At 38.4% G+C, this 14,248-nt stretch overlaps 2 protein-coding genes across 3 annotated transcripts in view; one reads left to right on the top strand and one right to left on the bottom strand.

The window, feature by feature from the left end:
* Nucleotides 1-1,125, bottom strand: part of IKZF3 (IKAROS family zinc finger 3) — a 95,037-nt gene extending 93,912 nt beyond the window's left edge. Inside the window, exon 1 of the mRNA XM_060646179.3 lies at nucleotides 916-1,125. Coding sequence (XP_060502162.1) covers nucleotides 916-922 — 7 coding nt within the window. The 5' untranslated portion in view covers nucleotides 923-1,125. The remainder of the gene's footprint in view (nucleotides 1-915) is intronic.
* A 3,593-nt stretch (nucleotides 1,126-4,718) lies between these two features.
* On the top strand, nucleotides 4,719-12,912 carry ZPBP2 (zona pellucida binding protein 2). 2 transcript variants are annotated; one of them, XM_060646183.2, is made up of 8 exons: nucleotides 4,719-4,943; nucleotides 5,087-5,152; nucleotides 6,286-6,411; nucleotides 7,619-7,780; nucleotides 8,360-8,578; nucleotides 9,220-9,302; nucleotides 11,004-11,184; nucleotides 11,733-12,912. In XM_060646183.2, the coding sequence occupies exons 1-8, from the start codon at nucleotides 4,895-4,897 to the stop codon at nucleotides 11,825-11,827; spliced, it is 981 nt and encodes a 326-aa protein (XP_060502166.1). In that variant the 5' UTR covers nucleotides 4,719-4,894; the 3' UTR covers nucleotides 11,828-12,912. The 2 variants fall into 2 exon arrangements, with proteins under 2 accessions (XP_060502166.1, XP_060502167.1); XM_060646184.3 differs by having other exon boundaries at nucleotides 4,719-4,929.
* Nucleotides 12,913-14,248: the final 1,336 nt, after the last annotated feature.

Consider the following 14,248-nt stretch of genomic DNA (forward strand, 5'->3'; position numbering starts at 1 on the left):
TTAAATAACTTTATATACTCTAGATCTAGAGTTGCCAAAGATCAATTCATTAATATGAAAAAAACATGTTATTCATAATATTTATCAAATTAACATTTCAATTAGGTGTCAGTATCTCATTTATTAAGAGAATGAATCCATTTCTCACAAATTCTAGTTTTCCAAATATCAGCACCTTCCCCAACTTGAAATGCATTCCCCAACTTGAAAATCTTCCATTTTCAGAGTGTAACAAACCCTTGTTGAAAAGTTTACAACAATGGTGTGAAATTTTAGTTATCCCAAGTAAGTATATACTGAAAATTTTTGAGAAGTGAGGATAGTTTCACGACTCTCAAAATTAATTCAAATGAAACTTTTTAATTGAGCCTGGTTTTTGCTTTGGATAAAGGACCATTAGAAGATCGAGTTCCAAGGGAACCACAAGTGCCAACCAGTTTAAAATTTACCTTCCCCATATGACAGCATTTACTCTTAGAAGAAGAAAAACTGTTAAGTTTAATTCTAAATAAGTCACTAAGGTTAGCCTGAATCCAATGGACACTGAGGCCATGGAAGAAAAAAAACATCCAAAAGAATCAATTATTCCAACCCAGGTTTGCTGCCATTTCAGGGACGCCCCATAAGTACTCTTCCTCTGCAGACTTCGAGTTGAGCCCTCATGTCTGACAACCCTTAAGACATAAAATTGCGGAGAAATTATCACTTCCCAAAGTTAGGTGGGGGTTGGGGGGGGGGGGGCAAAATGAGAGATGTATAAGAACTACACGCTTTGCCCTCTGAAATGCCTCATATTTACTTTTGACAAAAGAAATAAATAGAAGCAAAACCGAGATTCAGAAGGTACTCTCTCTGCTGCGTGCACCGGTCGAGCTTTTCAAAGACCCTTAGAAAAGAAGCGGGCTGGAGGCTCACCTTCCATCTCGCTGCCGGGCTGGGTTGGGCTGGAGCTGCCGCTCTGGCTACCCGGCCGCTCCACGTGCTCCTGCCGTCGCCGGGACGCAGCGCGCAGCTGGCGGGAGATTCCCGGCGCGGGGAGTCCCCGGGATCGCGCCGCCGCGTCGGCGCAGATTGAAAGGGGCAGGAGCGGGCGACCCGCCGGTGCACAGGGTTACAGCGGCGCTGGCTGGCGGCGGCTTTAAAGCACGTTCACCGCGGAGCGCCCGAGGTTCCTCACCTCCAGCCCCTTTTTGAATGTCAAACCCGAGAACCCAGATGGGATGGAAATGGCCCATCAGTAAATTGTCCCAAAGTGTCTAAGAAGGATAACGGATAGGAGCGTAATATATGGGGGAAGAGGGGCTCTGGATTGTTTCTTACAAGTTTAAGTTCAAAGAGGTTTGTCTTAAGTGTAACAAGATCTGGAACTTTTGGTCTAGATTGGGGGATGATAGCCATGAATACTATCAAAGAGAACACACTTCATTTGAAGTATTATGTTTTTCTTCTTCAGTTTTGCTTTTCACGTGATAATTCTTCGTCCAAGTTTTCAGAAGACTCTAAGTTCAAAAGGATTTGGGCACTTTTATCAACTCAACTTTTTCATTTCGCGAAGCAAAAATTCTCTCACTTTTATTTTCCTGTCTGAGAACTGTTGCCACCACTCACAAAATACTATGCACTCTATTTACGTGTGTTTATTTTCTATTACTCTGACTTCTTCAAAGGAGGATCTAAGACAGCTTACCAAAAAATGCACACACACACACACACACACACACACACACACACACACACACACGCTGTATCAGAAAAGTAAGTAAAGTAAATAGAGCTAAGGGGGGGGGGGTGATAAGATAGTAAAATTAACTCAAAGATGTTACTGCACAAAAGTGTACCAGTCAACATCTTTCCCCAACATCCCTCCCTCTTTATAGAGGTAAAGCACAAATTTGACTATAGGAAAAGGAAAGGGGAAGTGACCACATAACAATATTTCAAAAGCAGAACTTTTCTTCACATTGAAGTCTAAGGGACATTGTTTTGGTGAATCCTTATAAAGATATCCATTGTTTTGAATTGGACATGTGAATGATTCTCAAAAAGGCCACTTCCACCCTTGCTAGAAAATTACATTGTTAGTGTATATTTCAGACTTAAGGTTGGGAGTTTGCGCATCAGCAGACCATATCAAAAGAAACCCACACTTACAAGTTAAAATATACATGTTGTAATTTTATGAATTTTAGTTTATTTTAAATATGCCTTGGTATAGGAGGCATACACACACATACATATAGGCATGTGTATCTACATACATACACATACATGTGTGGTGGGCAATTTTTCTTTAATGAGTAAATAAGTTGCATTGGCTTTGTTTTAATATCATGACACCAGTGTGGTATCTCTGTAGCTTGTAGGGGTTGGAGTTCTACAGGATAGTGTCAATTTTGGAGAAATACTCTAAACACAAGTCTAATTATAGTATTGAAAGGGGAAATTTGTTGTTTGTTAGTTTCTAAAAGCAAAAATAGCACATCAAAAGTAGCAGAAGAGGAACTGTAAATTTTCACAGGGATGGTTTAAGGATGAATAGTTGTTTGGTTATTAAAAGGATGTAAAAACTTTTATTACACTTAGCAGTGGAACATGTTACTACTCTGTAAATTATTAGTTCAAAATGGAGTATTTCAGACTCAGAGAATGGTACTTAAGGGAATAGATAAAAAGTAGATGCATGAAATAATTTACCTAGCTACTCCATCCTCAAGGAGGTGGATCATAAATCCCCAATCTTTAAGTGTGGGCTGCACATAGTGACTTCCTTCCAAAGTGCACAGTATGAAAGAGAGGAAAAAGAGTAACTTTCGAGTAGAGAAACCTGACAAACACTACCTTATCCAGATGAGCAAGATAACATCAAGAGTGATAAAGCATGTTGGCAGTATGTATCCTTAATATGATGTGATGGGAATGGCACTTTACCTCTATTGTCTTCCACCCCAGTATCTATAACATTAGTATAATAATGAGAAACATCAGACAAATTCCAATAGAGAGGCATTCTGCAAAGTAGCTAACCAGTGAAGGTCAGGTCAATGTCATCAAAATTGTCATTAACTGTCAAAGTTATCAAAAATAAGAAATGTCTGAAAAACTGTCACAGCCAAGAAGAACCTAAGGAGACACGATGACTTAATGTACTATGGGATTCTGGAGCAGAAAAAAAGGGCATGAGGTAAAAACGAAGGAAACTAAATAAAGTACATGCTTTATTTAATAGTAATGCATCAGCACTGGTTCATTAACTGTATGAAATGTACTGTACTAATGTAAGATGGCAATAGGAGGGAAAACTAAGTGGGAGCATGTGAGAACTCTGTACTATACTCCCCATTTTCCCATAAATCTAAAACTGTTTTAAAATTAAAAGTTTATTTTAGAAGAATGGACACGTACTTGCAGCAAACAACCACGACTCGTTTAGTTTAGTCTCTCCTCACAGTAGTCAAAGTTTATCACACAGGATTTATAAGGATCGATTTACTTATAATAACTGGAAAGCTACCAAAGGTACTTTGACTAACACTGGAAAGTCAAACTACTAGGGAATTAAAGATAATGCCTAAATCTGTCTCCACTATCACCACCTTAAGAAAGGAACAGTTGAGACTAAACCATGAATCTAGACACAGTAACTGACATGGGTGGATCTGACTCACTGAGTCACATTTCATGGCTTCAGCTATGTAGGTATAATTAACAGTGACTCAAAATGAAATCACTGACAAAGGTTGCTCCTGGACCATCTGAGATAGTCCAAGTACTGACTTGGCTCAAAGGAAATAAAACTGAAAACTCTTGATCTCACCCCAAATAATCATTCTGCACCCTGTCTGAACCTTGGTCTCTTTACCCACCAGCTTACTCAAAACCACCACCCAGGGTGTCCCACCGCTAAGAAATAGACAACAAACAGGCCACCAAACTGGTAGCCAAGAAGGAACCATGAATGACGGGGCACGGTCTCTTTCAGAGCTCTGTGATCTCGACTCATTTGTCATCGATCCCAACAGGGAAAGCAGAGCTGGGGATCTTGCCCTTTCAAATGGGTCCGTTTTCAAAAGATTACTTCACAACCCTAGATAAATTTGCATGGGGGTCTCCCCACACCCTCTGATACTGGGATGTGGAAAATAAAGGTTAAATGTTCCTCTCGAGTGGGAAGGGCTGGAGATGCCTTGTTGGCGCACTAGTGGTTCCTCAGGTTCTTCGTTTGGGGGGTAGGAAATGCAGTTAGGTAAAAATCGGGTGGAAGAGTTTGGAAAAGATTGTGCACACAACTTCAGGCAGAATTCATGAGAACCAAGGCACAGGAAATTTCCACAAGCTCTTTGTGTCCTGTGGGGAGGAAATTTCTCCGACGCTTCTCCCTCTCTCCGGTCCTAATGTAATTGCATCTCTCACTTGCCTTACCCCATCGTCCCACTGGGAGCCCGCAGTGTTCCTCTCGTAGATCTCTTCAGCCTCCAGAAAGGTTAAGTAACCGAAACGTGCAGCCTTGACTTCTTTAACTTTACTCCTTCCTACTCCCAGGAGCCGTTCACAGAATTAAGTCGCGGAGAGCGCGGGAAAATGACACCACCAGTCGCCAGGCGTGAGGCGCGAGGCACTCGCACGAGGGCGGCCGAGTGTGCGCGAGAGGGCGGGGCGCTCGCCTCCGGCGCTCGGGCCCAGCGCGCGCCGGCCCCGCCTCCGCGCGCGAGCTCCCGGAGCGCGCACGCGCGCTCTCCTGGGCGTCCGCTCCGCGGTAGCGACGGACGGGTAGGGGAGCTGATCCCGGCGGTTTGCTCCGCTCTGTGGAGGAGAGATGGGGAGGCGTTGGGCTGGGGCTGAGGTAGGAAGGAGCCCGCCCCTCGACGCCTCCCTCGACGCTAGCCCCTGAGCCGTGATGCGAGCGTGGGTCCTACTCTCTGCGGTGCTCTGGTACCTCACTGGAGGTGGGGCTCCTCCCGCTCTGTCCTCCCCCCACAGCCTTGTCCCTCTTCCCAGTCCTGTCCCCTCCGCTTCTCCCCGCCCTAACCCCACTGTGAGCCCCGGCTCCTCTTCTACCGAAAAAGTCAGTGGTTTCTTTCTTCCGCAGCTGGAGGTCGGCGTTCTTCGGAACGCACAAGCAAAGGTTTCATTTATGGCAAGCCCGGACACCCAGGTACTAAGGACTCTTCACCCGCAGAGTCTGTCAGAAGAGCGGGGGGAGCAGTGGACCTGCTTAAGGTTCTTCCAGCAGAGGGAAAGGGAGAGAAAGTTCATTGACCATCCACCTGGTGCTTGGCACTCTCGTCCTTTCATCCTTACAGAGACCCTGCTACACCTTAGTGTATCACCTGGCCTAAAGTCGCACAGCTCGTCAGGAGCTAGGATTCAATCCAGATCTTTCTCTGATGCCACCTTTCTTCCAGGCATCTCTACTGCTTTGCAACATGCAAGGCCCACTCAGAGTGATTTCCGGGGCTGCAAGTCCTCTGTTTGGAGTTCCTACACATCCTTTAAGGCTCAGCTCAAATGTTGTTTATCACTATGATAACACTTCCCCACACTCCCCAAGGAAAAATTGGTCGCACAGGCTAACTTGAGATAACTTTGGGATAACTTTGGGCATTTGTCATGTTTGGAAGCTCTCCATGTTTGGAGTCCCTCCCCTTTTCACCACCTGCCAAACCGTGGGACGGTACCTTCTTTGTATGTTCAGGGGCTGGCATTCAGTAGACTATTTTTTTTTTTTAATTTTAAAGGTTTTTTTTTTTTTAATTTATTTATTTTGAGAGAGAGTCAGTGCCAGCAGGGGAGGGGAGTGCAAGCATGGGAGGGAGAGAATCCCAAGCAGGCTCTACCTGCGGGGAGCCAGACCCAGACAGAGCTGGATCCCAGGACTCTGGGATCATGACCTAGGCAGAAACCAAGTAAGCATCTGACGCTCAGCCCACTGAGCCACCCAAGGGCCCCCCTTTTCTGATCTTTAAATTGATTCCACTAACCCTTCAAAAAATTGATTCAAGTGAGTTCTGAATCTGTACATTAAAATGAACTAAATGCATCATGTACATTTTTATAAACAAAACTATAATATCACAGAAAAAAATATTTACTATCAATCTAGAGTTTTAAAAACTTGTAAGAAGCAAGAAGGAATTTATATTCGTATTCTAAATGTTATAATGATAGGCTATTTTTTCAAATAGGGAAATCCAAAAAGAATTAGTGCGTCCTTGAGACAAAATGGTAGGACGTGTATTTCTTAATTTTGCTAATAATATGGCTATATGTTATTTTATTTTGTCACAGTGAAATTATATGTAAAATTACATCATCATAGCCCAGTCCTTGTCTGTATGGATTTTAGACGTGCTAAAAAAGAAACAGTGGACCCCACCTACATATGGATTGGGCCTAATGAAAAGCCATTAACAGGTAATTTGTTTGATATCAGTATCTTCTTTTAAAATGATATGGACTTTTTTAAAAAGAAAAGCACTGTCACTTATTGGAATGAACAAATTGAAATTTAATTTTTTTAGTGTTTATTTATTTTTATTATTATTTTTAATGTTTATTTATTTCTGAGACAGAGACAGAGCATGAGTGGGGGAGGGGCAAAGAGAGAGGGAGACACAGAATCCGAAGCAGTCTCCAGGCTCTGAGCTGTCAGCACAGAGCCCAACTCGTGACTCAAACTCACAAACCGTGAGATAATGACCTGAGCTGAAGTCGGTCGCTCAACCGACTGAGCCACCCAGGCGCCCCTAGTGTTTATTTATTTTTGAGAGCCAAAATCAAGTCAGTGGCCCAACCGACTGAGCCACCTAGGTGCCCTGAAATTTATTTATTTTTTAAATTATTTTTTTAAAGTTTTATTTATTTATTTCAAGAAGACAGAGACAGCGTGAGCAGGGGAGGAGGAGAGAGAGAGGGAGAGAAAGAGAATCCCAAGCAGCCTCTGCACTGTTAGTGCAGAGCCTGACGCAAGGCTCGAACTCACAAAACCGTGAGGCCAACCTGAGCCAAAACCGAAAGCTGGATGCCTGGGCCATGCAGGCACTCCTGAAATTTAATTTTAACTGGGGTTTCACTTGCTCCATACTTAGACAAATCATGTTATGTATCTTGCTCTGTGCCTTATTTTCTCTGTATGTAAAAACCAGCATGCAAACCTTTTGTACCTTACTTCTCAGAGCGGTATTAGTTCAAAAGTTTTTATAAAACCTAAAAGTTATCTTTGTAGTATCTGTATTGGAGATGAATATCCAATATATACTTTTTCATGATGTTAGAAGAGTTTTGGAGAATATTAGCATTAATTTCTGTTTTACATGAGGAAATTGTGTAGTACTACAGAGCAGTATAATTTCATTTACTAAGTTACCAGCACAAACCAATTGAAATTAGAGGCCAAGAACCAAGTTAAAGAAAACCATAATATATTTCAAAAGTGTGCTTACCTCATGTGGCTTTCCACAAGAGTATAACAGAATTAAGATTTCTTTTAATTCTTGAAGTTAAATGTTTAAATAGTCCATTAATTTTTAAATTTTTGTATTTATTTGTAACCCCAAGTTTACTAAATAGTGTCTGAATTGTTATATGTTAAACAACCAAATAATTTACTATTTCTGTTTAGGAAATAATCAAATAAATATAACTAAAACAGGAAAGCTGATGGTGAAAGATTTTCTGGAGGCTTTGTCTGGACTTTACACATGTACTCTTTCTTATAAGACTGTCAAAGCAGAAACCCAAGAAGAAACAATAGTAAAGCAGAGATATGACTTTATGATCTTTGGTAAGACTATGGGCACATTTTAACTTATACATTTAGTTTGGATAAGAATTAAGTGTATGGTCTCTTCATTTAGTGAGAATGACCACACAAACTCTTAAATTGACATCTAGATAGTATGTCCTTAACAATCCTCTTTCAGCCTCCCACTTCCCACCCTCTAGGTATGCAAGTATAATCTACCATATCACAATTTTGCCAAGTAATTTAAAAACTGATGTTAATTCTATAAAAGCAAATTGATGATCCTTTTCACTGGACTGTGCTGAGAGCAGTGACACTTTCTGCATTTTAAGCTATTCCACCATTTTATTTTTTTATACTGTTAACATATCTATCTATCCAGCCATTTCTTCTCTTGTACTGATTAGATAACACATCAGATGAAAACAACCTTTTTTCATTAAAGTTATTAGTTTTATATATTTTTTTAGAACAAACTGATAAAACGTTTTTATTAGATAAATTTCTATGCTGATTTGCAAGATTAATGGGATTTCATATTACATGTTATTTTCAAGTTCTTTGGTAGAAGAAATTAATGGTAAGCACAATTGTTTTTATTCTCATAATTTTTTAAAGCCTATCGGGAACCTGATTACTCATATCAGATGGCTGTACGTTTTACCACAAAGTCTTGTGAAGGAAGATATAATGACCTGCTTTTTAGAGTGCTGAAGAAAATCTTGGATAATTTAATCTCTGATTTGTCATGCCATGTCATAGAACCATCATATAAATGCCATTTTGTTAAAATTCCAAAACACGGCCTCATACATGAGCTATTTATAGCCTTTCAAGGTAAAAAAATTTTTTTAACGTTTCTTTAATGTGAGATATCTTACAAATAGTAGGCCCTAAATGTTTGTTATGCACTAAAGTATATTGTTGGTCCTAGCCTGGTTATGGTTTTAAAAATCAATGTTTTAATTATTTACCTTAAACGACAATATATTTTTGCTTACCTCTTTTTAAATTTTTTTAAATAGGCTCCATGCCCAACATGGGGCTTGAACTCACAACCCCAAGATCAAGAGTTGCATGCTCTACTGACTGAGCCAGCCAGGCACCCCTGAGCAGCCAGGCTGCTTATCTTTTAGAAGTCAATATCACTTTATAAATATGGCCTTTAACTATGCAGCTAATATTTAATTTATAAATTCTTATAAAATTTTAAATTGTATTTTTGAGAAGAACTTAATAAAAGAGAAGAACCAAACCAAATTTATTTCCATTCATTTTAAACCCTTGTAGTTACTTTGATTAGCCCCCAGATGGAGTGAAATAATAATGTATAAATTATTCAACTTGTGTATTTTACTTTATCACTAAGATTAGGTAAACACATGTACACATGCATACTAAATTCAGCACTGGAGGCTTTGTTGGAATGTTTGGAACTTTTCAGAATTCTTTCGTGAAGGTATTTTATTTCTCTCCAGTTAATCCTTTTGCACCAGGGTGGAAAGGTGCATGCAATGATTCTGCTGACTGTGAAGATATCACTAATCATAATATCCTCCAGGTAAGAATTTCAATGTAGGGGGAAAGTATTTGAATAGTTAACAAAGCTGTGTAAAAATTGTTGTGAATACTTTATTTTATTAATTTAAAAGTTTCTTCAAAAATCTATTCCTCCATGTTGTGAATATTTATCAATAATAGACATTCTAAGCAGGTAGATTTAAATTATTCTTTTTAAAAATATAAAGTATTATTGATTTTTGGCTTTAGTTTTTTAAAATTTTTTTAATGTTTATTTATTATTTTTGAGAGAGAGAAAGAGAACACAAGGGCAGGGACAGAGAGAGAGGGAGACACAGAATCTGAAGCAGGCTCTAGGCTCTGAGCTGTCAGCACAGAGCCCAATGCGGGGCTCAAACTCACAAACTGAGAGATCATGACCTGAGCTTAAGTCAGATGCCTAACCCACTGAGCCACCCAAGTGCCCCTAGTTTCAGTTTTTACTTACTATTTATTTATTTGTTTGTTTGTTTATTTTTGAGAGAGAGAGAGAAAGAGTGTGAGCAGGGGAGGGGCCGAGAGAGGGAGACACAGAATAGGAAGCAGGCTTCAGGCTCTAAGCTGTCAGCACAGAGCCCAAAGCAGGGCTTGAACTCACAAAGGGTGAGATCATGACCTGAGCGGAAGTCGGATACTTGACTGGCTGAGCCACCAAGGCGCTCCCCCCCCCCCGCCCCCCCACCACCAACCACTGGTTTCAGTTTTTAAAGCAGAGATTGTGAGAGTCTGGGCCATCTCAAGATGTTTTGTTTTGGAATAATACATCTAGAATAATATGTAGCTCTCCAGGTTAATATTATGTATTTCTTCTATGATAGAAGAATGGACCCCTGGTTTTGTTTCCCAAATGGCAGGGCAACTAAGTAGCATCTTGAAGAACAACCCCACAATCATGTAATCCTAGGTTAAACCAGTAGTTCTTCCAAAATTGTATCTATGCTGGTCATTATAGTTGCTTTCCCTCTGCCATTCTCAGAAGCTAAGGACATAATCTTAAAAAATCCCTTTACTCTCCTGATTTAGTTCCTTGAGCCCTTAATATTGTGCATGGCTTATGGAAAGCACTCAGTTAATATTAATTATTATTGGGGCGCCTGGGTGGCGCAGTCGGTTAAGCGTCCGACTTCAGCCAGGTCACGATCTCGCGGTCTGTGAGTTCGAGCCCCGTGTCAGGCTCTGGGCTGATGGCTCGGAGCCTGGAGCCTGTTTCCGATTCTGTGTCTCCCTCTCTCTCTGCCCCTCCCCCGTTCATGCTCTGTCTCTCTCTGTCCCAAAAATAAATAAAAAACGTTGAAAAAAAAATTAAAAAAAAAAATATTAATTATTATTAAATTCTGTGCTCAAAAAATAAAATGTACATTATTAGTTTTAATGCTGATTAGAGAACAGTTTTGGTTTCCATTTTGCTTGGCTCTTTGGAATAAGAAATAATGAACTCTCAGTTGTCTACACATGGAATAGACATGCTGCAAATAATTTAAACCTCAATTTAATTTTTCTTAACCATTGCACATATGAATTGACAATAATTGATAAGGTCAAGGCTAGACTAATTTTCGTATTTACACACAACTTTTTAGGAATTCATCTGTTGCATAAAGCATGACATGTTTGTACTATGTTTCATTGCCTCTGATACAGGAGGATAAATTTGGTTCACAGTTTAGTAATTGTACTTCTCTCTGGTATTTTAAAATCTTAGGCAAGAGATCGGATAGAAGAATTTTTCCGGAGCCAAGCATATATTTACTACCATGACTTTAATAAAACTATACCAGCTATGCATTTTGTGGACCACAGTTTTCAAGTAGTACGTATGGATAGCTGTCGTCCAGGCTTTGGAAAAAATGAAGGTCTACACAGTAATTGTGCTAGCTGTTGCGGTAATTATAAAATATAAATATCTAAATATTTAGATTATATAGTCAGAAGAATAGATGAATAATTCCCTTAGGATAATTGAATATAGTGACTCTTTCACAAAAAGTTATATTTAAAGGGAAGTAAAATTCAAAGCCCAGATTTCTAAATATAATTATCTTCATGTATATTAATTTTTCCTAATTCATTCTTTTGTATTATGATACATCTCTATAGTATTCTGAGTTAAGCTGCTAGGCTATGAAGGAAAATGACAGAATGGTCCTACCTAGAAAACAGCATTAGAAATAGGAACTTGTAAATGGGGCACTGCAAAAGATACTATAAAATGCTGATTTTAAAGGAAAAAATAGGATTCTGACTTTCTCCTACCTTTCCTCAAATTACAATGTTTCAAACTCATAATCTTTCACAACTTAATTGGCTGAACATTACTCAGTATAACATGGGTATAGAAACAGTGTGATATTGAGGGCAGATTTATATTACTAGTATAAAATACCTCTAACTGAAATTATAATAATCTACTCCATGTTTTTTTCCTCTACAGTGGCTTGTAGTCCTGGGACTTTTAGTCCTGATGTTGATGTTACTTGTCAAAACTGCGTTTCTGTCCGTATTTATGGAGCTAAATCTTGCACATAAACTTCAAACAAAAAATCGTAATATGAAGACTAGAGGTGAAAGTATTGTTACTTGCTTGTGGAGGTGGGGAACATAAGATAATTTGTTCACATCCCAGAGCATCATAGATCCATTAAGTAAGATCAGTAAGACCAGAGCATTGGAAAACATACATTTTAGGAACTTTAAAAAGATAGTTGACATGGCATTTGCAAGAAGGAATTTAATATCTCCAGTGTACAAAGGAAAGTGTTTTTAGTGGATGATTTTCAATGAAATATGTTTTGCTGTTTACAAACTGAATTTGTTGCTCTGTACTTAAGGCTATATTAAGATCAAAAAGAGTAGCAAAGTATAATATAATAAAAAACTTTATACCTCCCATATATTAATTTGTTTGAAATCACTCTGATATGATATAAAGGCCTATATTTTACCGTTGTAATTAGAACCAAAAAAGTTATTTATTTTGGTCCCTTTGCTTTTAGTTTTTAAAATAATTAAGACTTTTTAAAAATACAGTTTTAGATTTATAGAATAACTGAGATATTAGAGTTCCACATACCCACTCCAGCTCATGCCATCACCCCTTTCCGGTTTCCTCTATTATTAACCTCCTGCGTTAGTGTGATACATTTGTTACATTAATGAACTAATGTTGATACATTATTATTAACTATAGTTCATAGTTTACATTAAGGTTCATTCTTTGTATTATACAGTTCTGTGGGGTTTGATGAATGCATAATGCCTTGTGTTTACCATTACAGTTTCATACAGAATAGTTTTCACCACCCTAAAAATCCTGTGTGCTTTACCTATTCATCTCTCCCTCTTGCTCCACAACCCTTGACACCACTAATTTTTTTATTATCTCTATAATTTTGCCTTTGCCCAAATGTCATGTACTTGGAATTATATAGTGTTCAGACTTTTCAGGCTTGCTTCTTTCACTTAGTAATATGCATTTAAGATTCCTCCATGTCTCTTTGTGACTTGATAGATCATTTTTTATTGCTGAGCAATATCCCATTGTATGGATTTATAAAGGACATCTTGGTTGCTTCTAGTTTTGGTTGATTATGAATAAAGCTGCTGTAAACATTTGTGTGCATGTTTTGTGTGGACATAAGTTTTCAACTCAATTGCATAAATACCTAGAAGTGTGATTGCTGTGTTGTATGGTAAGAATATGTTTAGTTTTGTAAGAAACTGACAAATAATCTCCCAAATTGGTTTACCATTTTTGTGTTCTCACCAGCAATTAATGTGTTCTTCTTGCTTCTCATCCTCACCAGCTTTTGGTATTTTCAGTTTTTTGGATTTTGGACATTCTGAAGTATATAGTGGTATTTCATTGTTGTTTTAATTTGAAATTTTCTAATGACATCTGATGCTGAGCATCTTTTCATATAATTATTTATGTATCTTCTTTGATTAGGTGTCCAGATCTTTGTTCATTTTTTTTGTTGGATCGTTTTATTCTCTTATTGCTGAGTTCTAAGAGTTCTTTGTATATTTTAGCTACAAGTTCCTTACATGTTTTGAACATATTTTCTCCCATTCTTTCCCTTCATTCTTTTAACAGTGTCTTTCATTAAGCAGAAGTTTTTAATTTTAGTAAAGTCCAACTTAGCAGTTTTCTTTCATGGATCATGCTTTTAGCATCATACCCCAAAACTCTTCACCAAACCCAAAGTCATCTAGATTTTTTCCGTTATATTCTAGAAAGTATATAGTTTCATGTTTTGCATTTAGGTCTAAAATTAATTAATTTTGTGAAGAGGATAAGTTTTGTGTCCAGATTTATTTATTATTTTTATTTATTTGCATATGGATGTCCAGTTCCAGCATCATTGGTTGAAAACACTATCCTTCCTCCATTGAATTACCTTTGCTCCTTTGCCAATGATCGCTTGACTACATTTGTGTGGGTCTGTGTCTGGGTTCTCTATTCTGCTCCATTTTTCGATTTGCCTATCCTTTCATCAATACCATGTTTCTTGATTGCTGTATAGTACATCTTAAATTTGGTCAGTATCAGTCCTCTGACTTTGTTCTTCTTTAGTATTGTGTTATTCTGAATCTTTGGCTTTCCATATAAACTTTAGAATGAGTTTGTTGAAAACCCCCAGATGACTTGCTGGGCGTTTGGTTGGAATTGCATTAAATCCATAGGCTGACTAGGGGGAAACTGACATCTTAAAAATACTGAGTCTTCCTATCCAGGATCATGTGATAGCTCTCTATTTAGTTAGGTCTTCTTTGATTTATTTAATCAGAGTTTTGTAGTTCTCCTCACATAGATCCTGTACATACTTTCTTAGATTTCTATGTCTAAATATTTAAAGTTTTTGGTGCAAAACTTTTTTATTTCAAATTCCAGATGTTCATTGCTGGTATTTAGGAAGGCAATTGGCTTTTGTATATTAACTTTATATC

This window comes from Panthera onca, chromosome E1 (assembly GCF_046562875.1).
Source record: "Panthera onca isolate mPanOnc1 chromosome E1, mPanOnc1 haplotype 2, whole genome shotgun sequence".
NCBI lineage: Eukaryota > Metazoa > Chordata > Mammalia > Carnivora > Felidae > Panthera > Panthera onca.